Below are 26,427 nucleotides of genomic sequence, written 5' to 3'. Positions count from 1 at the left end.
ATCTAAGCAATCACCGATAAGGGATTTTTTTATTTGTTAAATAAATAACGGAATAAAATCGCTGCACAACCCTTAAGGTGTGTTTGAACTCAACACCATTTGGACCCACACCACAGCAGGGTGGCTGGCTGGTGCCCACGGGGCAGAGGAGTCTCTAGGGCCTCAGAGAACCCTACAAACCCGCCCCGTATCCCACAGCACTGAGGGGTCACCACGGCCTCACAGCACCCTTAGGGGACTCTCAAATCCTGACAGACACCCCACAGGGACAGGAGTCACCCCAGCCTCATGGAGGCCCTCGGGGAATCCCACAATCCTGCCCCACATCCCAGAGCGCCAAGGGGTCACCCCACTCTCACAGCATCCTTAGAAGACCCTGCTCCACATCCCCCAGGGAGAGGGGTCACCACAGCCTCACAGCACCCCTATGGCACCCTAAATCCTCACAGCAGCACCCAAAGATCACTAGGGCTTCATAGCAGCCTTAAGGGACCCCAGGGTCCTGCCCCACACCCCATGGGGAGAGGGGTCACCCCAGCCGCGTGGTGCTCCGAGGGCGCCCTAGAAGCTCACCCCACAGCACTGAGGGGTGACCCCAGGCTCGCAGCACCCCTAGGGCACCCTAAAATCCTGCCCTGCATCCCACAGGGGCACTGCAACCTCACAGCACCCTTAGTGAGCGCTTAATCCTGCCCCGCGCTCACAGGGAGAGGGCTCACCCCGACCTCACAGCGCTCCTGAGGGAACCCCACAGCCCTGCCCCACACCCCACGTCACCAAGAGGCCACCCCGGCCCCACAGCATCCCTGGGGGACCCTAAAATCCTGCCCCAGAGGGAGAGGGGTCACCCTGGCCTCATAGTGCTCCTGAGGGAGCCCCGCAGTCCTGCCCCATGCGCCACATCACCTCAGCCCCACGCCACCCCGGGGGACCCGACACTCCTGCCTCACAGGGAGAGGGGCCTCCCCGGCCTCACAGCACCCTCAGGGGACCCCACACCGCTGAGGGGGTCGCCACAGCCTCACAGCACCCACGGGGGGACCCCCCAACCCCCAGGGCTGAACGACCACCCCGTCAGCGGGGCTGCGAGAAGCCACCGAAGCGCCCCAGCGCCCAGCGAGGAGCCGAAGCGGAGGGGGAGGTAGCGGCAGAGCGGGAAGGGTCCGGGTCCCCGTCCCCCCCTCCCACTTACCCGCCCCGCCATCTTGCCGCTGCACCCGGCCCGCAGCGCCGCGCCGCCCGACAGCCGCGCCGCAGCCACGGTCCCGCCCCGCCGCCGCCAGGGGGCGGTGCAGCGCAGGCGCCGCGGCGGGGCGGAGCGGGTCCCTGAGGGGCGGGGCGGTCCTGCCCCCTGCACGGCCGGTGCCCCCGGATTGGCCGTTCCGCCCACCGCGCCCAGGCACTGACGACCGCCTCCCGGTACTGCCCGCCCATTGGCCTGGCAGCGGGGGGGGAGGGCGTTCTGCGGTACGTCAGCGGGGAGCGCATTGGGATTGGCCGGTGGGGCGGCGCGCGGGGCGGTGTGGGCGGAGCCGCGGTTTTCCTCACGGCGGGTGGGAGCTGCGGATGGGGCGATCCCGGCCTCTGGTCGCGCCGTGAGGGCACCGGCCTCGGGCTGGGCTGGGCCGGGGTTTGCCCTGAGGGAAGGGGCGGAGGCCGGGGCTGAGCCCCGCGGTGTGAGCGGGGCGCGGGGACGAGCCCTGGGCAGGGCCCTGCCAGCAGCACGGGCCCCTCAGGGCCGGGAGACCCTCACGCCGCCGGGCCCCCGCACAGCCTCCGGTGAGCGGGTTTGCGGTGCTGCCCTGGCTTGAGCCGCACGGGGCTGATTCCTCTGTCAGCAATTTACTTTTCAGTAAGGTCTCTTCTAATGCCTGGGAAAACCGCGCTCTTAGAAGACTCTAGTGTCTGAATGTGTGAAAATATTTACTTTACAGCCAGCTCTGGCATGTGGCTTTCAAGGTCTCGGTGTTTTCAAGCCTTCCAGGTGGAGGGCTGTGGAGGAGCTGGCCTGGGCACTTGCCCCAAGCTGCCAACAGGGTTATTTTGTAGCATGACCGTCACAGTATAGATTAGGATGTTTGCTGAGGAGTTCTCTCTCCCCCTTGGTGGCTGGGATCCAGAGAACGCAGGAGCCACGAGCCCTTCCCCTCCTCCCGAAGCCCCACATTGGCTGTCACTGCCGGGAGCGCACGGCTTCCTGGGATGGAACGGGCTGAGTATAACCCTTGTTTATTTTATATCGGTATCGGCATCAGTATTGGTTCTTTGGTGTTACTAATGTTAATTATCTAGCCTTATTCTATGAAACCTGATTATATTTCAACCCTCAGGTTTCTTTGTTTTTTCCCAATTCTCCTTCCTTGGGGGGGGAAGTGTCATTGGGTGAGAGAATAATTTTCTAAACGATAATCACAGAATCACAGAATGGTTTGGGTTGGAAGGGACCTTAAAGCCCACCCAGTGCCACCCCTGCCCTGGGCAGGGACACCTCCCACCAGCCCAGCTTGCTCCAAGCCCCGTCCAACCTGGCCTTGAACCCCTCCAGGGATGGGGCAGCCACAGCTTCTCTGGGCAACCCGGGCCAGGGGCTCACCGCCCTCAGAGGGAAAAATTTCTTCCTAATATCCAATCTAAGTCTCCCCTCTTCCAGTTTAAAACTGTTATCCCTCGACCTATCACTCCACTCCCTGATCCAGAATCCCTCCCCAGCTTTCCTGTAGGAATATAACAAGTGCTTTGTGGGTGAAAAAAAGGGACTTTAAATCTGTGGAAGTGCTCCAAATGGGCAGTGCATCAATACATCCGTTCCTTTAAATGGGGTGGTGCTGTGGCCTCCTCCAATAGTACATCCAATGGCTTACCTTTCTTTCTGAAGTGGCTTTTCATTCAACAGTGCCTGGCTTATACTAATGGTATGGTTTTACACTTTGCGCTATAAATTACAGATGTGTGCGAGCCTGAAAGCCAGTTAATGGGAGCTCAGAGCTGCTACTCCGGTCTCTCAGCACGTGTCAAAGCCTGGAGTTAACCTCCCGCGTTGGTAAGGCGGGCTGGGGGCTTCTAAAGGCCTTTGCTGGGCCTTCGCTCATGCAGTGGGGTCTCTGCCCACTGCAGCTCTTGCTCCTACACGGAGCTGGCACAGCCTGGTCCCGTCCGAGCACTTACTGAGGGTTTGCAGCCAGACCCCTGGATATGGATCCATGTGGGGACCCACTCCTGGGATTTGGGTTGGTTGAAATAGTGCTTCGCTCTCGAGAGCAACAGATCATATTGGCTAAACTGTCTCATGCCGAAATGAAAATAGCCTGTCCACAGAGCTGTGTAATGTTCTGCGGGAGAAGGAATGTCCAATTACAGTCTTTGGTCTTGACTTTGCTTTGAGGGAGGAAGGCAGCAAACGCTTCGGCTCCAAAGCAAAGTTCAATACTGTCTCCAAAGCTGACCGCAACCGCCTGGAAATCAATTTGGGGAGCAAGCTTTAACGCATTAGCAACTTGTTACATCAGCTTCCTGCACAGGGCTTTGACAACAAAATAAAATATTAATATCGATCTTAACTGCCAGTTTGCTGCCTTATCAGGTAGCAACATCAGCTGTAACCCAGAGGGGAATGCCAAGTTCACAGAAAACTGGGGGGCACTTGAATGCAGTTGCCAAAAGCGGTTGATACCCCAGGCTATGGATGTACCTTGGAACAGAGTACAGATAAAGAAATTGGGTTGATAACCTAAGTCTGTTGTGCGCAGTTCTAAACAGTGCAAGAATTTGGTTTCCCCCAGTGAGACCATGTTCTTCCTCCTTGCACCGCAGCTGAGCAGAGTTTCTCTGTCCCCGACAGAAATCACCGCACCAGGGAAACATCTCTGAAAAGTGGTTGTTAAATATTGCAAATAACCCCTCGGCTTTGGGCAGGTAACCGCGAGGAGGTTCTCGCCGGTGGGGATTTGCTTCCCAGCCTCTGTTAGGTGTGAGACGGACAGGTGAACACTCGCATCCATTGAAACAGCATTTTCCCCTGCAGCGGGCAAAGGTGTCTGGCCTGGAGGGTCCTCCCGGGAGGAGTCTGGCGCTGCTGCACCCCCAGCAGTGAACTCCGGCTGAATGATATCATTTGGGGGGGGATTCTCACTGCTCAGAGCTTCCCAAATCTCTCTCTGCTGTGGCCTTGAATGAGTCTCTTGCGGAAACAAATGCTGGAAATACAATGTCTGAATTTGTGGGGAAAACAGTGACTTGAGGTGAGGCTGGAGCAGCCAGACTCACCTGTTTCAAAGGGGAAAAAATGGTATTTCACTGTTTCAAAGGGGAAAAAGAAGCAAAGCAAAGCTGCCCAAACCAAATGCGATGGTAGCGCCGGTTCGTCTTCTGATCTGGGACCAAAGCAGGCACTACACCGGCTTGGGCCTGAGTTCCAGCCACCACTTATTTCCCTGGGTGACAGCACTGCACCTCAAGGAGCTTTGGGCACAAGGCTCTGAACCAGGCTGGTGCCCTCACCAGGCTTGTCCCAAAGCTCTGCCCCACAGCCAGTGCCTCCCTGGGGCAGGGAGCGAGGGATGGAGCAGGGACACAGTGCCCGCTGTGGAGCCGAGACCCTCGCTGCCAACCCCTCTGTGCTCCCGCAATCTCCTCGAGTGACACCTCCAGCAGACATAACACCTGCATCCTGGCCCCCCAGGCAGGCAGGGTGGGTTTTAGGGGTTTAGGAAGGAGCCCCAGGCAGGATCTGGCCCCGTGGGCTCGCCCCCAAAACCTTCCTGTCACCCGCTGGCTGGAAGTAAGGGAGTAAGAAGCCCAGAGGCTAGCTAGCAACGGGAAATAAAGGAGATGTATCACATCGCAAGTGCCTGCAATTCATAAAGAAATGTATGCCTCTATCAGCATGAAGTTATCTGTGTGCCGCCTTTATCTGCCCAAATAGAGATGTCCCTAGATTCCGTAAAAATAGCTTGGGAAGTGAAAATCAAAATAGCTTGAGAACTGAAAGGCAAAAAAAAGGCAAAAAAGAAAAAAAAAAGGACTAAAAAGCAAAATAGCTTTAGAAGTGACAAGAGGAGTATGGTTTGGTTTCAGGGCTTTTAGTTTTTTCTTGGGCCTTTTTAGTGAAAACAGCAATATTCATATGCTTGGCAGAGCATCTAACCCAGCAGCAACAATGAGATGGGGCCCTGAGCAACCTGCTGCAGTTGGAGATGTCCCCATGGCGGGGGGCTGGACTGGATGGCCTTTAAATGTCCCTTCTCACCCAAACCCTTCTATGATTCTAAGGACAGAAGGGCTGGCATCGCCACCACCCTGCTGTTGAGCTGGGCTCCCTCTTCCACCAGGTTCCCTATGGATTCTCCCCCCAGCCCGGCGGCCCCGCGGCTGGAGGGCAGCCTCGGCCGCTGGCTGCCAGCAGGGGCTCAGCCCGGCAGGCCCCGCCGCGGGGCTGGGGACACGCTCTGTCACCTGTGATGGGTAACGCAGGTTTCCTCTTGATCCCGTGGGTGATGCACAGGGCTGCGGGGTGGTTTGGCCCCGGGTCCTGGTGTGGAGCCGGGGTGGTGGCAGCTGAAGGCAGCCTCGCCGACAGGGCCCGGGGGTGGCAGTGCCTGAGGGGGTGGCAGGGCCTGGGGGGGAGGCAGGGCCCGGGGGTGGCGGGGCCTGAGGAGGTGACCGGGTCGGGGGGTGGCGGGGCCCAGAGGCGATGGTGCCTGAGGGGGTGGCGGGGTCCTGCCCTGACAGAGCAGCAGGGACGGCGCCGCCCCCGCGGCTCCCAGCGGAGGCTCCGGCTCCGGGCCGCGACCGCCACAACAGCCGCGGCGCCGTCTCCGGGTGAACAACGCCCCCGCGGCCCCTCATTGGCGGGAGGGGCGAGAGACGCGATTTTTTCATTGGGTGGCGTTGGCGGACAGGGGCCAATAGAAATAAAGCTCTGTTGCCATGATACCGGCTGTGGGATCTCGATGTCTCGTGGCCGCGTGGAGCACCGCGAGGGTCACGCGGCGCGGGAAGGTGCGAGGGAGCCGGGCGGCTTCTCATTGGTCAGGCGGCTCAGGGCTTGGCCAATCTCCTGGCGCGCGCGCAGGGCGGGGCGGCCGTTGGCCCTGGCGCGAGGCTAACGGCCGCCCGTCGCCTCAGGCGGCCCGCCATGGCCGCGCGCCGCAGGGGCGGACGCGCGCGGTGCCGGTAGCCGCCGTCGCCCCGGGGGTCGCTCATGGAGGTGAGGGACGGGGCTGCGGGCTGGGGAGAGGCCGGGCCGCGCAACTTCCCTCTCAGAAACCTGGCGGAGGGTCGGAGCTGTCCTGGGGTTCGGTCTTCGCCTGGGTGCCGGTAACCGAGCAGGGCTGAGACTGGACTCCCCGCAGTGCGGCCGCACGGGGCCCTCCTGTGTGGGGCCGTCCATACCTGGGCCTGTCTTGTGGTAATGGGTGCTGTGAAACGGTGCTCGAAAGCGTCAGGAAAACACTTCTCAGTGTCCTGGAAAAGTTCCATTTGGGGAAAAAACTGAGTGTGTGTGGTTTGGTGGGCGGGGGGTGTCACAGACCTGGAGCTGCTCACCGGACGTTTCCTCATACCTTGTGATTACAGATTGTTCTTACTGAACAAGGAGATAACTAAGGAGAAAATGTGTCGAAATTAGTATAAGAAAAGGAGCTGTGGTCCCCACTAATCCTCACTTTGCTCGTTCACGTATTTGTAAAATGTGTCTGAGAAAAACAGTGCTGTAATACATCAGTGTAAGCATGGCATAAACTAGAAGAAAGATCATGCTGTAGACCCTGTACATTAGATGTAGAGTCTGTTTTCATCCTCAGGTAGCTATAGAAGAACAACTTTTTACATAGAGGAGTGCTTATTCAGAATACTTTCAGAACACTAGTCCTATGAAACTTAAACGTTTTCTGAATTTAGTAAGCATTTCAAACGAGCTGCTATAGTATTATTTTAAATATTACGCAAATAATTTCACTTTTATTTGTGAGCTAAAGGATTTTTTAGCTAGTCAGTTTTATGTTAACTTTACGTTTTCCTTGTGTACCTCACCTCCTGAAGAAAGGAAGAAAAGACACCTAACTCTCTTGTTTTCATTCCTTTCTCCCACTGACCAGCAATTTCTGAGCACCTCCAGGTTAGTGATGGGGAGAGGGGTGTTTCTTAGGTGGCAGCTGTTTCTCCCATAGTTACAGAATGGGGCAGACTTCCACCGTAGCTGCAAAATTATTATAGCAAAATTCTAGCTCCTGAAATCTGAAAATGCACATACGTGCATTCGTGTAATGTAAACATTGTAATAGGGACAGTGCTGAAAGGATGAGAGGTGTCTAGCAGTGCGCAGGATAATTCTCCCACTTTGGTGGTTGGTAGTGTTCTGCGGTGGTTCAGCCCTTCGGAAGCTCAGCTAGTGTAAATGCAGGTGTCCTCTTAATCTGCACCTGCTCCGTCTCTGAGCACCTTGCAAATTTCTTGTGGTTTGTTGGGTTAAGCTTTTCTCCAAGGGCAAATATGGAAGTGTTCTAATATCAATAGGTAGAACTAATTCCTTGAAAACCTAGATGGAGCAGAATTCACAGGTAAATTAAAGTGGTCAAGAAGTTCATGTTGGTATGAAACCTACAACTCTCAGGGCTGTGTATAATTATGTCCTCCTGCCACTGGTTTTTTCCCTTGTCTTGTATAGCCTAAAGTTGCGTTCAGAGGCGGCAGTCGCTGCTGGAGTAGCGCAGAAGCTGGCGGGAGGCTGACGGATGTATTCAGTAGCGGAATGACAGGCTCTGGCTCGCTATATCCTTGCTACAAATCACAGGTTCATTTGATTATGAATTTTTTTTTTATCTGTATAAGAATTCGGGTTGCTTGTAAACAAAATGGTCACAAAATATTTCTAATACAGTCGCTGATACTGGTGAACATAAATCATCATGTTTGATTTATTCATAATAAATCTCCATCATCAGAAAGGGCAGTGACTTTTTTAATACGGTCACAGATGAAGGGATATGTGGTGTTTAGTAAAATAGTATTTCACTGTGTTCTTTGTTCTTCTGTTAGCATAAGTAATTGTAGACAAAGTGAGGAGCAGATGAATATTTTTAGGAAAACTGGGAAGTTGGTAAGAAGGAGAAGCGTAGGTATTGCAAGGGATGTTTCTGCGGCATACCACAGACGTAGAGTCAAAACGTTCACGTAAGCCACGTTGAGCCAGGGGTTCTTAGTGGAAAATGGAAAATGCCTGGGCAGTTAAATGTATCAGATCTCTCTTTTCATTTTGTCTTTCATAGCCATAAACTTTCACTGAGGTAAAAGGCTCCAATAAAGGAATGAAAATTCATTCCCAATACCTTCAAGAATAGACCTGTTACTTACTTGCGCAGCTTTGTTCTTCCATGTCCTTCAGTCCAGCAGCTGGGCATCTTTTTTGCTTACAGAAGTATTTTGCAGACACAACAAACTGAGATGTGAAGTAGACACCTGCCCACAGTGAGGCAGAAAGCCTTACTGGGAATAAAACCTGCTTTTGTGTGTCATTTATCGTGTCTCTTTAACATCTAACCCTGTGAAAACACTGTTAATTTTCTGAGTTCCTAAGAGCTAAGAGGGCATATCCTGTTTAAACCAAACAAATGCTTCTTTTCACTTAAACTGGGTAAAAGACCTTTCCTCTAGAAACGGTCAAGAAAAACTTACATCCAGTTGGCTGTAATTTTTCTTCAGTAGCTGAAATACCCTGTAATGACTGGCAGGAAGGGGATGTCTCCTGACTCCTGTTGGTGATCATCTGTTAGAGACTGGCGCAGATGTTTTGGGCTGACACGGCCTGAAGTGTTTACTCCTATGTGTACACGCGCTGGGCAGCAGTCACCAGCAGAAATTGCCTGTAGCATTGTGTCAGAAGTATGTGGCTTCCTTGCTTCTCATGCTTCGGTTACTCCAAGGGTAAACTCGGTTACAACCTCATAGCATGATGAAATGACAGTTTGATGTGTTTACTATTAAAACTGGTCCTCTTCTTGTAATAAAATGCAGACTGAAGAAAATGTAGAGCTACCTCAGACCTACAGTTCTTCCCTTTCAACATCGGAGTACTCTGCACCTGTGGACTCTTCCCTTTTGTATGCACCGTGGTCAACCTGTGGAGATGATACTAAGCAGCCTCCTGCTTCTCAGATCAATATGAAGTCCAGGTAGTCATTTTTGACAGAGAGAGAACGTGTGTGTTGATGGAGTAGATGGATTATATTTTTCTGTTTAACTGAACTTATTAAATATTTTCAATGAAGTAATTATTTTAATTAATATGGAATTCACTTTCAGGATTCAGCCTGAAAGGAATGATTATGGCAGTGAAACAGATTTATATGGACTGGTGTCTAACATCTTGGAAGAACAAGATAAATCACAGCCATATTGTGCTGAGGGGTGAGTGTGTTGCCATGCAGGCACTGCTGCATTCTCTTCCTCGGTATCTGTTCTGTTAGTCATCTTTACGTCTGCTGCTGGCAAGTCCTCGTGCTCTTTATGGTTTCCTGTCCTTCCCCTTAAGTTTCTAATATTTCGCTTGTGATACTTGAAAGCTTTCCTCTGGGTACTCAAATTGCACGGTAGTTTCTAGCTTACTGATATTTACAGAACTTTTTAATTGGCATTTTTTAAATAAGACCTTAACAAGCATTGTAGAAATGCTGTATTCAAGTAAATCTCCTTGAATATATGCATGGGCCTATTTTTTTAGATTGGGTGAATTCAGACTTCAGGTTTGTTTCTTGATTAATTTCAGTTCCCAGAAGGAGTACACAAAACAAAATCATATTCTTTCACACTTTCCTGAACTGGCAGGAGACAAAAATTCCATGTAAAATGAGTATTTCTTGATGTTAGTGCTACCTAAGCAATATTTGCCTATCTAAATGTCAGATTTATTATGCCTATATTCTAGCACCAGAAGAAACTATTAGATAGTCATAATAACTTGACACAGAAGGATTTGGATCTAGCATCCCCAAGATACTTAAAGTGCATGGTCTTCTGCCTGAATCTGAATATTCTAGGCTTAAGGGTTAAAAAAGGGAATCCAGTTCTCAAGGTTCCCAAGCCAGGCACCACTCTTCCTTTCAGCCTTCTCCCAATGTTCCAGTGATTTCTCTGTGTGTGCTGAGATATGTGGCTGGAGTGAGGGAAAACTTCAGAGAGAGTCTTGATCAAGAGGTAGTTTATACTAATTCCTTTGCTTTGGACAGTGAAGGTTGGATTTCTGTTTTCAGCGCTGCCAAATTCGTCTGTGACTGTAATGACTTCCAGGCACAATTCCATTTTTTTTACTTAGTCTGTTTACAGCTTTTCTCGAGAGTCAGTGATTGTTCTGTGTAAATCCATGGTAATTAGTGGAAGGAAGGGAAATGTGCTGAGATGCTTATTCTTGATTTACCTGCAGGAAGCAGTGTAAGCCAGTGTAAAACACAGGCGATTCTGAAGCAATAAGCAAGATGATACAGAGAAGCGTTTTGTCTGGAGTGCTGGGATGTGGCTTTGAAAGGCTGTGGGTGGTTTGGCAAATGTCTTTGTTATCTTAACTTGTTGTGTATCCAGGAGTATTTTGGTAGTGGTGGTTAGTAAATCTCTTGACAGGATTGACTGACCATAATTTGGTGTGTACACATCGCTTGCAGCTTGACATTGTGTGTATCTCCTAAGGTATATGGGTGGGTTTAGACGAGCCAGAATCAGTTTTCTCATCCAGTTAAGGGAAACTGCAAAGATGACAGTAGTGGATGGAAGTTGGAGTAAGACATCATTGAATCATTTGAGAGAAATGTTGAAATTTTTAAACCTGTTTCTGCATTTGGGGATGGAAGAGGAGCACCATGGACAAGACTCTAACCATGTATTTCTTGTTTTTCAAGGGGTTGCGCTTCCAACTTGAAGTCAGTGTGGCCCATGAATGCAACCAGAATCGTAGACCACCATGACCTGCTGCCAGAAACTAAAAGACCAGTTGTCGGAGCTGTCTCACAACAGGGTTTTTATAGCAGCGAATCTGTCTCTGCTGCTGAAAAACAGTACTTGCAAAGCGTTAATCTTGTATCGCAGCAAAAAGTAGAGGAATGTTGTCGCGGGTTTACTGGCATAGACCTTGAAGAGCAGTGTTTATACCCTTCTAGGAATGACCATGCCAACTGTTGCAACGTGCAGACTAATGAGAATATGAAGACAACACCCATATATCAGAACTATCCATACATAAAAAACACCTTTACACCTCAAGTTGGTTATTCAGAATTAATCAAAGACTTAGGAGATGATGCTTATTCTTATGGAAGGGAGAAGGTGTGTCCCAAAGGAGCAGATGCGCAGTTGCACCAAAAGCGGGCAGAGACGTTTCTTCCACAGTTTCACAGATATAATGAAAATGCAGATTATAGTAGGTACACTGAATACCCCCATGCTAGTAAAGCAAAGCCGAACAAGGGCACTAATTGTAGCCTCCAAGAAAATAAAAAGTTAGTAAATGGAACCATTGAGGCACCATCTCTGGACGCAGAACCCTATACTAAATTATTTCAAGTTAAATCAGGAACTCAGAAAAAAATAGAAGATACAATTTCAGATCAGCAAAACTTCACATTTCCCAAGGCTGTAGGAATTATGTCAGAAAAACAATTTACAAATGAAGCTTCATTCTGCAGTGATTTGGGGCAAAAATTTGAATATGGACTAAAATCATTTGCAGCTTGTCCAGGGAATAGTGACCATGCCAATGATGTAGAAAAGCAGCAGTTTTCCAAGTCTGATCTTCAGAATTCTGACTACTGTAAATCACTTCCATTGTTACCAAACCCCGCAAACCCCTCCGCAGGTACTAATGTAAGGCCAGCCTGGATGAACATGCAAACTAAAACCGCTGCTTCGGTCCCATTTCAGAATCCAAGTCCTTTGTTGAAACTGAATAATCATTTACCTGCTTTTCCAAAAAGTTCCAGTCATTCTAATGATTTTTTTCAGTTATCATCTTCAAATTTCCCTTTAAATAGTAATTTATTTCACAAGTACTGTCAAGATAATCCGTTTTTTTCAAGTCTCGATGTTGGCTATAACACTGCAGAACGAGCTCGGTCTGCTGCTTGCATGGAAGCACTAGTTAGGAGTGGAGAAGAGAATCTCATTGAGTATTTGAGTGAAAAGAAATTAAAGCAGCCAAACGGATTCTGTGACAATTATTCAGCTCAGCAGTTTGGGATCATTGAAAATGTGAACAAACACCGTTTCCAGTTGAAGCCACAGAGTGAGCGTTATGAGCTGGAAGGACAAAAACACGTGGATGGGTTGTTGCAGACCGTGTACCAAGATTTACTGGAGTCCCAGGGTCAGTTTAATCTCAGGCAGGGGAGCGGAGACAGTAACGCCCTCAATCCTGCGACTTGCCTGCAGGCTCCAGGCTTTCCCAACAATTGCATGATGGGTGACTTCAGGCGTAATCAGCAGTTTGGCTCAAGTGCGTTCCCCTTGAGGTCAGCTCGCCTCTTTGGCCGTTCCATCGTCCCTCTGATGGAGTCTCACGACTTGTTCTCCCGTGACGATTTAAAACGCTTCTACCCTTATTTTAACGATAAGATGTACGGTGACAGTTCTTTTTCCGGTTTTGTACCAGCATTTGGATTTCAAAGGCAAGTTAAAACCCGTGGTGGGCCTGCCAGTGAACTTCATCTTAGACTAGAAGAATGTTACGAACAGTGGAGAGCTCTGGAGAAAGAAAGAAAGAAGGTAAAAAAAAATTAAATTAATATACCATATCACAGATTTGATGTAGATCTCATCCTGCTCAGTTGAGTTAGAGATCATGGGTAATTCTCAGTGTTATGAGTTGAAATGCTTAATGGGACTTCAGAGGTGAAAGACTTTGCTTCCCTGTATCTTTGTGACTGAAAATGGAAGTTTTGAAGGGGTGTAGCCCGGTTGGGAGCATAACTGATGTTGTATTGAATGTTGCGCTTAAAGCAGGAATTCAGTGACTTTTTCAGTCTCTGTTGGGGCTGGGGAAGGTGTGGTGTATGACTAGCAAAGCCACATTACACTTTTTTTAGTACAATAAATACAATGCATCTGGAAACTTTGGAAGCAAAACCATTAATTATATTTTTAATTGGGACTAAACTTTAATCCTTTCAAGAATTAATTAAATTTCTTAGGCCCTACGCTTTTGGCTCTTTCAGTGAGTAGTTCTCACCTCCTGTTTCCCTGATGTTTTAAGCCTAAAATGTATTTGAAGGGGCTGCTCTTCTCCCCCAGACACAGAGGCTGAAGAAAGGGTAATGTTAAAACACTTGATCACGACTCAGGTAGTTCTGTGTGAAGCCCTACTTAAAGCAATTTTGATGGCCTTTTTGGTCACCAGCGGAAGTGCTTCAGGCTACCTTGTTGAATGTAAAACCTGCCGTAATTTAAATAGTTTAGCTGGTCTTGAAGTTCATGAACGATCTGGAGCTGTAACTTTCTGAGAGGGAAGCTTGAGCGAACGTTACCTGGGGACCGTGGGGGCCAACCACGTGGCTGTCAGCTGCTCTGTGGAATCTCCATGGGGCCAGTCCACCAAAAGAAACTTCACTGGGAGGGGATGTAATGCAGGGAGGCGTTGCTGAAGTGTTTTCTGACAAAAGCCAGTCGTTGCTTTGAATAGAGGGGTTAGGGAGAGAATGAGACTGATGTCCAGGCTTGCATAGGAAAGTGCAAAAGAGAAAGAGTTGACACATGCTGAGAGGTGCGGTGGGGGGGTCGTGGAGAAAATGAGACTGCAGCTTCGTGTGGAGAGCCACAAAGCAATCGAAGAAATGTAATTTTAAAAGAGATTTAGCTAGCTATACAGTATTATAGGCGTTCCAGAGTGACATAACAATGGCATGAGAGAGATTGAAACCTGACTGCAAGATTTCAGATTTCAAAGTAATTTTCTTTGCAATAAAATACGATTTCATTTTAACAAAAAAAAAAAAAAGGCTTTCAGTAGTTTGACTAATCTGTACAAAAATTTAAGTTAATTGCTGACTTAAATAATTTTATTTTAATTTTGTGGATGAGGTCCATACCTGTTTGCTCATTCTTTTTTGCCATGTAATTCCAACTTGCCTCCATTTTATTTATGGGCAAAATTAGTATAGTCTGTAGTCTGATTGTGAGAAGACATAGTGCTTCTGAAACACATCATGTTGGCATAATTACTTTAGTTGAACCGCTTTGAGTAAAGTGGTTGTTCACTTAAAACAGGTGATTGTCTTACCAAGTGGTTAAATCCCAAATGTCTGAATCCTCATTATCTGCTTTTGAAAAATCCAAAACCCTACGGGAAAAGAATTATATATCTGATATTTCTTCTTGTTTCTGTAGTGAAGCACACTTTGCAGCTTACGTTCTTAGGGAGTTATTCTTTTGTTTTCCTGCAGACTGAATCAGCCCTTGCTAAGAATTTTCAAGGGAAAAAGGTTTCCAGTGCTAACAACACTCCAATTCCAAGGCTGACATCAAACCCATCAAGAGTTGATCGCTTAATTGTGGATCAGCTACGTGAACAAGCCAGAGTGAGTTATAGGGGGGGAAAAAAAATCCAAACCAAAAAAATCTATTGAACTTATCACACAGAACTTCGAGAACAGTGTAAGATATCTAAGATGATTGGAGCAGCTTTTCCCAAAATAGCTTTGTTCTTAAATGCTATGCAGGGAATAATCTTTCAGCAGTCCCTGCTGAAATTTTTACAGCTTCAGGTTTGCTGCTGCTGTTACTAGGGAACCCGCTGAGGAGCTGAGGCTCACGTTTATGCACACACATGCCAGGAGGATGGGTTTTCTAGTACAAGAGCGTGCATGAGATGCCGGAACCCAGTCATCTAGCCTAACCACTTGCACAGCTCTACGATGTGCCTGACCTTTGAGCTTTTCTGTTTCAAGCAGCTCATCAGAGAAATGTTCACTATAGATTTGTAGACACTGCATTAGAGGAAGTATTTGAGGGGAAAAAAAGCAAGTTTAATTAACGTTTGTAAGGCTCTGATCTATATTTGCTTGGGAGTCTGTGTTTGTTTAATGCAGAACGGTAATTTGATGCAACTTCAGCCAGCATTTCTAAGTTACTAATTTGCCACTTAAGCCAAACAGCCCTAACCTGTAGGGTAGCGTGACTGGTGTCTTTTGAGCTGCCTGTGGTTCTGTGGCCAAACGATGGTGCCAGTGTGCAATGTCGTGCAGCAGCCTGCGCAGAATTCTGCAAGGGAGAGGAGAAGGAGGAGATGAGCAGTGCTCATCTGTGCTGCCAGCAGAACAGCAAGGGTCTGATCTGGCTCTTCGGAGGCTGAGAGGCCAGAGCCAGGATGCTTGCGCTGTGGAGGAGGAGAAGTGTGGGCTGAGAGCAAACCTGACCCTGGGAGGGAACGTGGGATTGAAGGCAGCAGTTGTCATTCTGAGAAATGCTGGTTCTTGGAGGAAGCAGTACAGCTGAGCTCGGCCGCTCCTCAGGCAGCAGTGCTAAGCAGCAGTATTTCCTACCAGTCTCACGCAGGTGAAATAAGCTGTGGAGCCATGTCTGCTTACTGCTTGCTGAAATCTGTCTTGTGCAACTGCCTGCTTTTGTTCAGACAGCTGAGTGCAGGGAAAGATATGTTGATAGTGTGCGTTGTTTAAACTACTGTTTTATGAACCCCAAAAGAACAGTATTAGGAAGTTTTCACTTTGAGAAGGCTTGTCTGTCCTTGTCCTAGTACTTTAAAACAGCACCTAGAAAAGAACTTAATTTTCTCTAGCCATTTGAGTAACCAAACTTAAGGGTTTGCTACCAAACACTTGTTAGGTAGCAGCTGAAAAGTAGTTTTAAGGATGCTCAAAAGCAAAGTGGAGCTGTTAGACCTGGATTCTAACGTCAAAAAGCTTAGTGATGGCCCAAGAGGAACACTGGTACAAAGGTTCACGTGGAAGTTGAGCTGGCTGAATCTGGGATTAACTCTGTGGTGTGGAGCACCTAGTTAAATCCTCTTGGTGGTCGTGCACTTGACTTTGTTTTTCTCATTTGAGACTTCCGCTTGCAGTTGCTTTCAGTTCCAGAACAAAGCATAGCTGATGGGAGAGGTGACAGTAGCTTCCTTCGCTGTGTCATCAGTAGCTACTAAAACCACTTCATAACCAGAGAACAAACTTCAAACCAGGATCTCCTCTCTATAGACTGTGTCTCGTCCGCCCTGTCTGGGGAGATGTAAATCCACAGCTCCGTTGTAACTGGGAATGCTGTTGGGTACTCTGAGGCTTGACATTCAGCTTGTTTTGTTGAAGCTCTTCTATTCTGGACTGATAGTGATTTTTGCCACAGAGGGGAAATACCAGCTTATTTCTAGTAGTGAGGGTATCTGTATGGGCTGGGGAAAGCGTTCTAGTCCCTGCTCCAAATACAGTGTTTTGTGAAGAACAGTCATCAAAGCTGGGCCTGGAATGTCAGTCCTTAGCCCATGGTGTATGCTGACCCCTGGACTCCGGGCTCTGTGGCTCTGCTGGGCATTTTGCTTGGACTGTGCCACTCCAGCAGTCAGACGCAGCGTCACTGGTGGCTTGCTGCTTTTCCCAGTGAAGGATCTCAATTAGCGGGCAAGTCCTGTGACAGTCAGAGGGATCAGTTGTGCTTTGCAAGAGAAGGGCAGGTTAGTTAATGCCTCTGAGTCGTTAGCAGAAGGAAGCGTCTCTTGGGAGTGCAGGATGAACTTCTGAAAAACGTGAGGGAATGGGAAAGCGAGCATTTGAGCCTTCAGTGGTTCCTGTTGGGTTGCTGGGGCAGCCCATCTTTGCTGACTTGTGTGGATTTTGCTTTTAGACACCTGGCACTTCTCCCAGGCTTAGTATAAAGAAGGTTTATTTATTTAACTATCAGCTGTGGATCCCACTGGATGAGGTTGTGGTACCTGAAAACCAGGTCTTCAGAACGTAAGTCCTTTTGTGGATGTGCTACTAAGTAAGACTGGGAAATGACTGGCAGGTTCATCTTGCTTTGTTTCACTTGCTTACATAATCCCACTGTGCCACTCCTTAAAATCTGGTTGTTTTTTTTCTTCAGAAGCAAATCTAGTGATTTTTCAATCAATCTTACCTACTTTAATTTCCTATCCTGGTGACTGATTCCTCAGTTGTTTGTGTGAAGTTCTCCCTTTGCTTTTGTAAGGAAGCTGAGAGTTTAAAAAATGTGAAATGTCACTTTTTGAGTTTATTGATCATTGCTGCTGTCACAGTAACTTGTGCAGTTTATTTCTGCCTGTGTTTTTTTTCCACCCCCCAGGCTTTTGCCGGGTCTAAGGGAGAGCAGGAGAAGTCTGGCAGTGGGAGCTTGCTCCTTCCTGAGCCCTTAGCAAGGGGTAGGGTGCTCTCGTCTGCTGTTGTGGGTGCTGTTACCAAAATAATTGTCTTGGCCAGCAGCCTGCTCTGAGGATACTGGGGGCAGGTTGGGCAAATTGTCCTGGTTCAGATGCCTTTGCCAGCCACTCTTTCTTACGTTTTAAAAACTCCATGCCAGTCCTTTTCCTAGGGAAGCCTACGATCATTTTGTTGCAAGGAAACATCAAGAACGTTGCTTTGCACTGTGCCCCCCAACGCTCTGTTTCTTATTTTTAACTTGTGGATGACAGTTAATCATCAGGCTTCTTTATAGGTCATCAAGTGTAGCCATTGCCCGATAAACAGTACAATTCTGGAATTTTGGAGTTTATCTCTTTCTACAGACCAGTAACCAGGTTCTTCAGTGGTCTGTGAACCATGGTTGAGGAATCACTCACCAAGGGAAAATTCATAGAAATGTGACTGTTGTAAGAAAAAACAAAGATGCAGATTTTCAATTAATGAATCAAAACTGAATGATTTTTTGAGTGGTTGTGCTCAATATTCTCTGAAAGAGTTCCTTTAGTGCTGAGTATCCATCCTGAAAGTCAGCCAACGCCTGTGATTCTGCAGCAGCTTCAGCCATTCCAAACTGCTCTCCCACGTTGCCCGTGGCTTTGTGCCGGCACAGCTCAAGGAGTTCAGCTGGGTGAAAACTGCCTGGTCTTTGTGGGATTGGTTTTCATCCGGATAATTGCGGCAGTGCTGATGGGAGGACCACAATGGTCTTGATTCAGAGGAACGCACGTTGTCGCGGAACCGCCTCCTGTCACATGGTTGTCTCAAAGTTGTATATATCTTTTACTAATTAGTAAGCTGGGTGTCCTAATATTTGGGTATTTTAGCTTTGCTGTTGTGTTGTGCGCACCCAGGTATTCTACAGCTTTGGTTTTGGAGAAGAAGAAATCCTAGGTAAGAATTTTAACTACTTCAGCTGTAACTTTATGAACTGTTCTCAAAAGAAAATAATGGTTATTGTTAATTGTTCTTCCTAATCTAGTTAATTTTCTTGTAAGTCTAGATGAGTATAGCTTGAACTCCTATAACCTGTAAAATGTTCAATAGGTTGTGACTTTACTGGGAAAAATGGAGCGCCTTCGCAGTTCTCCCCTTCATGCTAACATTTCTACTGCTCTTGATAAACATCTGGAGGTAATTCATGTAGTGCAGTCACGTAGAAAAGATGAAATTGTAAATGCTTCAAATCGACAGAGGCAAGGAGCTCCCAGATGCCAAGATGACAGAGGTATAACTATGCTTATGTACTTTTATAAGGTAGCTGAAAAATTCTACACGTATTGCAAGTCTATAAGAAAATAAGTGTGAGGGGTTTTGTATTAAAGTTTTAATGTATTTTTCAGTGTCTAGAGCTTTGAGAAAAGCAGACTGTGGGGGGTTTAGATGACAGTTTTGAGAGGACACTATGACTGACTTTTAGAGATAAACGGGTTAGATCAATTTGGAGTCCATTCAATTAATAAACTAGCAAGTAATGAAAAGGTAGTGGGTTTTTTTTGTAATGGAGTTCAGGATTGGAGATGATATTAAGCTATTGTCTCTTTCTTCCCCCTGTCCCTCATGTTCCTGTTCCTGTCACCCCTCCAGCCCTGTCTGTATTTCCACATAGAACTGCCTTGGTATCTCCACACTGAATCTGTGCAGAGACCACGATGGCCTTGCGTTATGAATGGATTTCCTCTTCAGGCATGTTCTGTCGTAGATTGACGTGAAATACAAATCATATTTTGGATGGATACACAAAAATACATTGGTCAGAATGTTCTTGTTCTTAACCATATCCAAAATATGCAGAATACTCAACTTATTCCTTCAGTAGCACACAGGCAGAATGGCAGATTCCCTTCTCTCTTAGATGTGAGGCAGAATAAATTCCTACTACCTGTGATGCTCTCGCCTACAGTGTGGTGTTGGAAGCTCTCCTACGTTTCTGAAAGTCTTCTGTTCGCTTCCTGCCTTTCTTTCACAACTGAATTAGATGGATTATTTTACTCCTTTGGGGTGTGCCATCATGCAGTTCTGTAATTCTCAAGGTTACTTCAAAAGATACACTATAGCAATTTTTCTTTTCACCTGTTCACCATCATTCTTGTTTCTCTTGACCTTGATTGAAGACTGAGACTTGTGAAGATGAAGGAATTTTTTTGGGTGTTTAAGCCCATGAAAATAATTGGCTCTGGCTTTACTTGGCGTTACTGTTTAACTAGATCAGTGAGCTTTTTGTAACCGAGTAGTCCAGAAAAGAATCATAGAATCGTAGAATGGTTTGGGTTGGAAGGGACCTTCAAGCCCACCCAGTGCCACCCCCTGCCCTGGGCAGGGACACCTCCCACAAGCCCAGGCTGCTCCAAGCCGTGTCCAACCTGGCCTTGAACCCCTCCAGGGATGGGGCAGCCACAGCTTCTCTGGGCAACCTGGGCCAGGGGCTCACCACCCTCACAGCAAAGAATTTCTTCCCAATGTCTCATCTCAATCTCCCCTCTTCCAGCTTAAAACCCTTCCCCCTTGTCCCATGGCTCCCCTCCCTGATCCAGAGTCCCTCCCCAGCTTTCCTGGAGCCCCTTTAGGGACTGGAAGGGGCTCCAAGGTCTCCCCGGAGCCTTCTCTTCTCCAGGCTGAACCCCCCCCAGCTCTCTCAGCCTGTCCCCACAGCAGAGGGGCTCCAGCCCTCCCAGCATCTCCGGGGCCTCCTCTGGCCGCGCTCCAACAGGTCCATGTCCTTCTTGTGCTGAGGACTAGATCTGCTCCCTGGTCGAAGAGAAGAGAAAGAAGTGGGCTCTGCACCATGGGGTCTGATACCTTAACTAGAAGGGTTGTGATTTCTTTGGCTACATGTCTCCAAGATGTGCTAGCCTGTTGTGGGAACTGGGGAGGACATTTCCAATGGAAGATTATTGAACGTAGTAGCTATATTTGCTACGTGTCTGGGAGAGCCTTGAGGAGCAGGCCTGAAGCTCTGCATCTCGTCTCTTTGGCAGAGCTTTCTTGTTTTGTTTGAGAAGCAGTCTTCCCTGGCCCAACCTTGTTTCCACAGCACCTTTCTATTACATCTCATCCGATATTAAGTATCTTATCAGGCAGGACCTGTCTGTTGTGTCCTGTATTCCAAGAAGTTTGATTTAAATAAAATTCTTACATGAGCCATGGTCTTCTCTTCTCCCAGCTCCCCAGCTTTAGTTGCAACACGGATTTAGTTCAGTGGGAAGCAGATGGATCTGAGCTGCATCATATCGGTTGTATTCATGCACAACAGGGGTCTGAAAAATTCTAATAGTGCACACGGAAGTTGTGGAACTGTACGAGGTATCTGGCAGTTGTTTGTAAATGTTTTTGCCCACTTAATGAAGTTCTGGAAGAAATCACAATGATAAGAAAAAGGGGTTTACGGAGTGCCATCTTTCACCCAGGACAACCATCATGCCTGGCAGAGCTCTGACCATACCTCTGCTTTGAGATTGCGCTAGATTCAGTGTTCAAGATCTTTCGAAAGATATAGAAGTTACAGATCATCCCCTGAGGGGAGAAAAGGCCTTTTTAATGTGTGTAACTCTCAGGCACTGCATTCAGACAAAGACTTTAAAACAGCTCTTCCTTATTACTGTGGAGTTTTGCCTTCCTCCCTGGTAGAGACCCAAATGCCAACCATATCTTACAGCTTTGAGGTGCGCATTTATGTGTCACTTGTTTCCCAGCTTCTTGTAGGCAGTCCAGGTGACACCATTCCTGAGGTCTCTTCTGGATTCCACAAAGCTTGGTGTGGAAACTGGAATTTTGAAAGCACAAGACATGGTAATCACATCCTCCTGCTGCGTATTCTGTCCTTTACTTCTCTGGAGTTATCCTTCCAGACGCTACCTTCTAAAATCCTTTGGATGGCTGACTCTTGTGTTGGACAAGTGGATTTTCATGGTGATTCTTCACAGTTACCTGAATCAATTTTCTGTACCGCTCCTTCCGGCTGCTCTAGTGGTGGCCGATGCAGAGGAATCGGTGGTCACTGCAGAGGAATCGGTGGTCACTCTGTGCAGAAGGAAGGAGGGATGTCTCAGAATGGGTTGCACAGAACCCAGCCCAGGGAGTGAGAGCCAGAGGGGTGGTGAGAGGGTAAGGCTAGGCTTTTAAATTCTGCCCTTTTCTGAGGCACCGCTAGTTACAGCAGGAGCGGATGCTTTCACCCAGAACAGTGAATCCGAGAATACTGGTTGAAGGTAGGTGCCAGCTTTTTGCAAGAAATGAAACCGCAGTCGCACTCACTGAGCGTGAGGACTTGGAAGGGCAGACTGTAGTCAAAGTCTTCCACTGCTTCCAAACCTATGGAAGTGTTTGAGCACGGAGGCGAGCGCACGCGTGGTTTCTGTGCAGCCCGACATGGTGTAGTGTGACCCAGCCCCAAGAAGAGCGCGTGTGGCCCTACCCCAGAATAACGTGCAAGTTCTGACTGAAAACTCTGCTATCTAGAGGAATTTGTGTCTTTGTACGGGCTGGAATTGAAATCAAAGCATTATCTAAGCATTAAGTGATTGCTATTGAATAAATGGACATTGTACCACTTTTTCTTTATTTTGAAGTGGTGAGTTTTGTCAAAGTTTTTGCAGAACGTGATCTGTAGGCTTTAGCAAAATGCCATAAATAAGCTATTCCTTCACCTGTCTTAATAATTTCTTAGGCAAGATGGGCAAAGGATCCGCTTTGTGGATGTGGAGGGGTTGCTGTGAACATTCAGCAATGAGCTGGCAGAGGAAGGGGCGGGATGCCTGTAGTGTGTGTGCAGACGGGATACTTTCAAAACCGGAGGTGACCGTAAGGCTTTAGGTGCCTCCTCGTAACAGGCAACAGCTAAGTAGGAGCTTTAACAAAATAAGTATTTAAATTCCATATAATCTGTGTATGAGGGCCTAAAAGTCACTGCTTGCTTAGATTCAATTTTACAACCGTATAAAGAGACAGACACAAAATCACACACAAAAAAGGCTAAAAAAGTTTTGCTCTTTTTAGCATCGCCAGGGTGAATTAATCCCAAATAGTGCGTGCTGATGACCTGTGTAATAAAGATTAAAACGCTGCTTCCTCCCTGCAGATGTGTTTGCTCTTGCTCTGGCAATTAGAGAGATGAGCGTAGCAACACGTAAAGCACGTACAACACTCTGGTGCGCGTTCCAGATGACCTTACCGAAATCTCCAGCTGGAAAATCGGATCGAGAGAAAGCTCTTCGGGAGACGGTGCAACCTGAAGAAAAAGCGTGCGAAAACGCAAACAGCTGCGGCGTCCTAAACCAGTGGGCTGAAGTAAGCAAGCACTAATGAAATACCAGTTGCATAAAAATCTGCTCCGCAGTCTGGCTGTATGAGAGATGATACACTAATTCTTTTTAATTATTTGTAAAGTTTGAACTACTAATATTCGTATTTAAAGCTGTATCTTGACAAGAAGTTGAATTTGCTTTAAGGGCTCTCGGGTTCTACTTAAACTGTTAACGTGATGGCAATGTCAGAATATCGTAAAGCCGAACTGGTGAATGTTAACTTAAAAAATAATCAGACTAATTAATTAACAGCCAAGCTATTATTTAACTTCTGTGGGTGAACCCTGGTGTACAACTCTTCCGATAATTTCTTTTAGTTTTGCCTTGGGAAATAGGTTTTAAAATAATGATTCTTAAAGACTGTAGTCTAATGGGGTGTGTCCGGTCAGTGCCAGATAAGATTGTGATGTAAAAATGGTTTCCTTATCAAACTAGTACCTGGAAACAGGAGGAAAAAAATGCTAAGAATACCCAATATTCATGTAAAATTAAATATTTAAAATATGAATATTTATGAATTTGAGATTTTAGAATGTAAGTTTGTGAAAGGAGATGCACCGGGTTCTACTAAATTACTGGTATGACAAAATCGCTGTCGTGAAACCATGCAATTTAGTGAATGTGTTCAAATCATTTGGGCATGCTCTTGGGGAAAAAAAAGAACCTCTGTTTTAAAGTATTTAAACATAATCAAAATATGCCACGCACATGGGATTATTCTTTAAAAAGCTGTGCAGCAGCTGAAATAATGAGTATTGTTTTTAATACCTTCACTTTAAAATTGGAAGAGGTATCACAAAGTTCTGAAATTTAGGTTTTCTTAAAGTTACGCTTTCACTAGTTTGGTTTGGAATTTAGTTGTCGTATTTTTAGGCTTATTAGTTTACCTCTGCATTTTTGACAGCTATTACTACTTGGTGTTTCTCTGCATACCTTAATCTGTATGGAATAGAAGTAATTTATTCACTGGTACGAGACGTTGGTATTATGTGGCTCGGGAGATACGGGGTTTTAACACTTCTAGCATCGCATTTATAATGTGTGGATTAAATTTATTCAGCTGTCCTTGCCTAGATACCCTGCTATTTTAAATGTCTGTGTTCTTCCTACTTCCGGAAATCCTGATACGCGAAAGGTGTGATTGCACCACATAAATTGTCACTAGATGATGTGAGAGAAGCTGAATGCGAATGCAGCAGAAAGCGGAGTAACTGGTTCTGATCACTGAAAGGACCGAAAGCACTGCTGGGGAGTGTTCTGGGGCAGGAGGACAAAGCACATCGTCATACCGCAAGTCACCGCATTACGATTTGTTAAGTTTAACCTAGGACGTGTTGATGTTAAAAGAAATACTGTACTGACTTTCGTCTGTCTGGTAAGAAATAAATTAGCTCTTGTTGATGAGCGTTTGTTCTGCCGTTGTCTTCACAGCTTCAGCTCCCAGAGCTGGGTCCGTTCACGGGGACTGTAATTTTCGGTTTGTAACTGAAGTGTGTTAAGAGGTGGTCGCAGGAGAAGAGTTGGAGATCCCTCGGGCAGATCCGGTCTAGTGGTTCTAATCAGTAAATTTAGGTATGTAAAATACTTAATAAGTACAGATGGATTTGCAGTCAATACTCTACTACGCTTAAAGTTAGTATGGGATACAAAGATCATTGTGCAAGCTTACTACACGTATCTCAAATGTTACATGTGTGCAAAAACTGTCACTTGGCAAGTCATGGGTGTCTGCTGCCAGGTGAGGGGTCTCAGCCTCGAGGGGTGACCCGGAGAGGTCCCTGCTCCACGGAGATCCCCCAGCACAGCCAGCCGCTGTGGAGCCGAGAGCCCACGGGGTGGGGGGGCCCTGATGGCCACTGACATTTATAGCCTCAGGTGGTTGATTCGCAGTCAGGTGATCACTCATCAGGCCTGTCCCCAGCCAAACTGGGGGCTTTGGGCGTGGTGCTGAGCCCTCAGTGGTAACCTCACACAGTAGGATTCACTTCAGTTAGGCCAAAATCCGGAGAATCTGCCTGGAGCAATGTTTAGTTAGTTCGGGCAGGAGGAGTGCATCCCTCACAGAGCTGTAAAGCAGTGGTGAGACTGGAAGTACTGTCTTGGAGAGAGAAATGACTGTGACTTTAGACAAACCAAGGGAAAATTGTATCACTGCAGTGAAGCCAAAGTGGTGGATTTTTTTTTCCCCTGTATCTTATTAGTTAGAAGCTCCATACTGTCAGAGAAAGCTTGTGCCATCGTTGCAGTATCTGCACTAGAAACCTTAGGAGTTGCTCTGGAGTATTTATTCCTATTATATAAATTTCTTGGTGCTGAGGCCAGTAATGCACTCCTGAATATTGTGATGCTGAGGGGACTGGAACACCTCTCTGATGGAGAAAGGCTGAGGGATTTGGGTCTCTTCAGCCTGGAAAAAAGACGGCTGAGGGGGGATCGTATCAACGCTGATAAATACTGAAAGGGGGGGTGTCAGGAGGATGGGGCCAGGCTCTTCTCATGGTGCCTGGGGACAGGACAAGGGGTAACGGGCACAAACTTGCCCCTGGGAAGTTCCATCTCAACAGGAGGAGGAACTTCTTTGCTGTGAGGGTGGCAGAGCCCTGGCACAGGCTGCCCAGAGAGGTGGGGGAGTCTCCGTCTCTGGAGACATTCCAACCCTGCCTGGCCGCGTTCCTGTGCCACCTGCTCTGGGTGACCCTGCTCTGGCCGGGGGTTGGAGGGGATGATCTGCAGAGGGCCCTGCCAACCCTGCCATTCTGTGATATCCCAAGTGTCAGCCCAGTGTCAGCATTCAGCTCTCCAGGGGCAGCGTCTGCTCTGGGCACTGAATCAGCAAAGGGTGGCCCTGGGTGACAGCAGCTCTGCGGGCTCCAAGCTGTGCTGAAACGGGCTCGTGGCCAAGGGGCAGCTCGAGCCCTTCAGCTGCAGCAGATTTGGGGTTGGTGGGTTTCCACAAGACTACAGCCCACTGCAGCTGCCTTGGTGCGGTGCTCCTGCTCTGCCCCAGGGTGTTTCAGCTGAAAAACGTCGGGCTGGACCTTCCCTCTGCTCCTGGTTCCCTCTCCCTCAAAGGGCCTTTCTTAACTGGGAGTGATGTCTGGGCTGGCCAGACACAACACTCACCCTCTGCTGGTCTGTGCGTGCAGGGGGTGACTGAGAGGGTGCGCTCCTGACTGCGCCCTTCTTAACTCATACACCCTGCTATTGAGTGTGTACGTCTTGGCACTTAGTGTGTAGCCTTGTGTTCTTCCTCTGGCTCCTGAGCTGGGTGGTGGGCAGAGGGTCACGAGGAGGCGAACGCAGCCTTTACAGCCTCTGGACCTTCACAACCAAAGGTCTCAAGGAGCTGTAAGAGGCTCTGGTATGCCAGCATCCATGCAGGGGAGCAGCCCCTGCCCTCAGCTTGCTTCCCAGGTGGAAGCAGAGGTTTGGGGAAGTTCAGTACCAGGTCAGAGAGCTCTTGGTGCCCAGCTTAGGAATGTGGGGAAGACTCCTTCCCACCACCTGCTGCTGCTGCCAGAGCACCTGAAGTACAAGGGGAAGCATGTGAGATGGCCCTGGACCACCAGCAGCTTCCTCAAACCTGCGTGTGGCCACGGCTGCTTCAGGCAGGGGGTGCTGAGCCCACGGCTCAGTGCCCTCACCCAGCCTCAAGCCACCCCGAAAGGCAACGCTGCAGCCAGGATCCACCGCAGTGCCCCATGCTGGGCCGGGAACAAGCACAGGAGAGG

General features: G+C 47.9%; 2 protein-coding genes across 3 annotated transcripts in view; one reads left to right on the top strand and one right to left on the bottom strand.

The window, feature by feature from the left end:
- NSF (N-ethylmaleimide sensitive factor, vesicle fusing ATPase) overlaps nucleotides 1-1,349 on the bottom strand; it is an 86,288-nt gene extending 84,939 nt beyond the window's left edge. For both annotated transcript variants that reach the window (XM_063354940.1, XM_063354939.1), the window contains exon 1: nucleotides 1,193-1,349. In XM_063354940.1, the coding sequence (XP_063211010.1) occupies nucleotides 1,193-1,204 (12 nt within the window). In that variant the 5' untranslated portion in view covers nucleotides 1,205-1,349. The remainder of the gene's footprint in view (nucleotides 1-1,192) is intronic.
- A 4,598-nt stretch (nucleotides 1,350-5,947) lies between these two features.
- MEIOC (meiosis specific with coiled-coil domain) lies at nucleotides 5,948-23,150 on the top strand. Its single transcript, XM_063354555.1, has 8 exons — nucleotides 5,948-5,997; nucleotides 7,664-7,789; nucleotides 9,010-9,167; nucleotides 9,298-9,402; nucleotides 10,884-12,741; nucleotides 14,415-14,549; nucleotides 18,441-18,621; nucleotides 22,471-23,150. Exons 2-8 carry the CDS (start codon nucleotides 7,748-7,750, stop codon nucleotides 22,692-22,694), a joined length of 2,703 nt encoding a protein of 900 aa, XP_063210625.1. The 5' UTR covers nucleotides 5,948-5,997; nucleotides 7,664-7,747; the 3' UTR covers nucleotides 22,695-23,150.
- The last annotated feature ends 3,277 nt before the right edge of the window (nucleotides 23,151-26,427 follow it).

Source organism: Chroicocephalus ridibundus, chromosome 17, assembly GCF_963924245.1.
Source record: "Chroicocephalus ridibundus chromosome 17, bChrRid1.1, whole genome shotgun sequence".
In the NCBI taxonomy this organism is placed as follows: Eukaryota; Metazoa; Chordata; class Aves; order Charadriiformes; family Laridae; genus Chroicocephalus; species Chroicocephalus ridibundus.
Note: the sequence above shows the minus strand (reverse complement) of the source record. Positions and strands in the feature narration are given on the sequence as shown.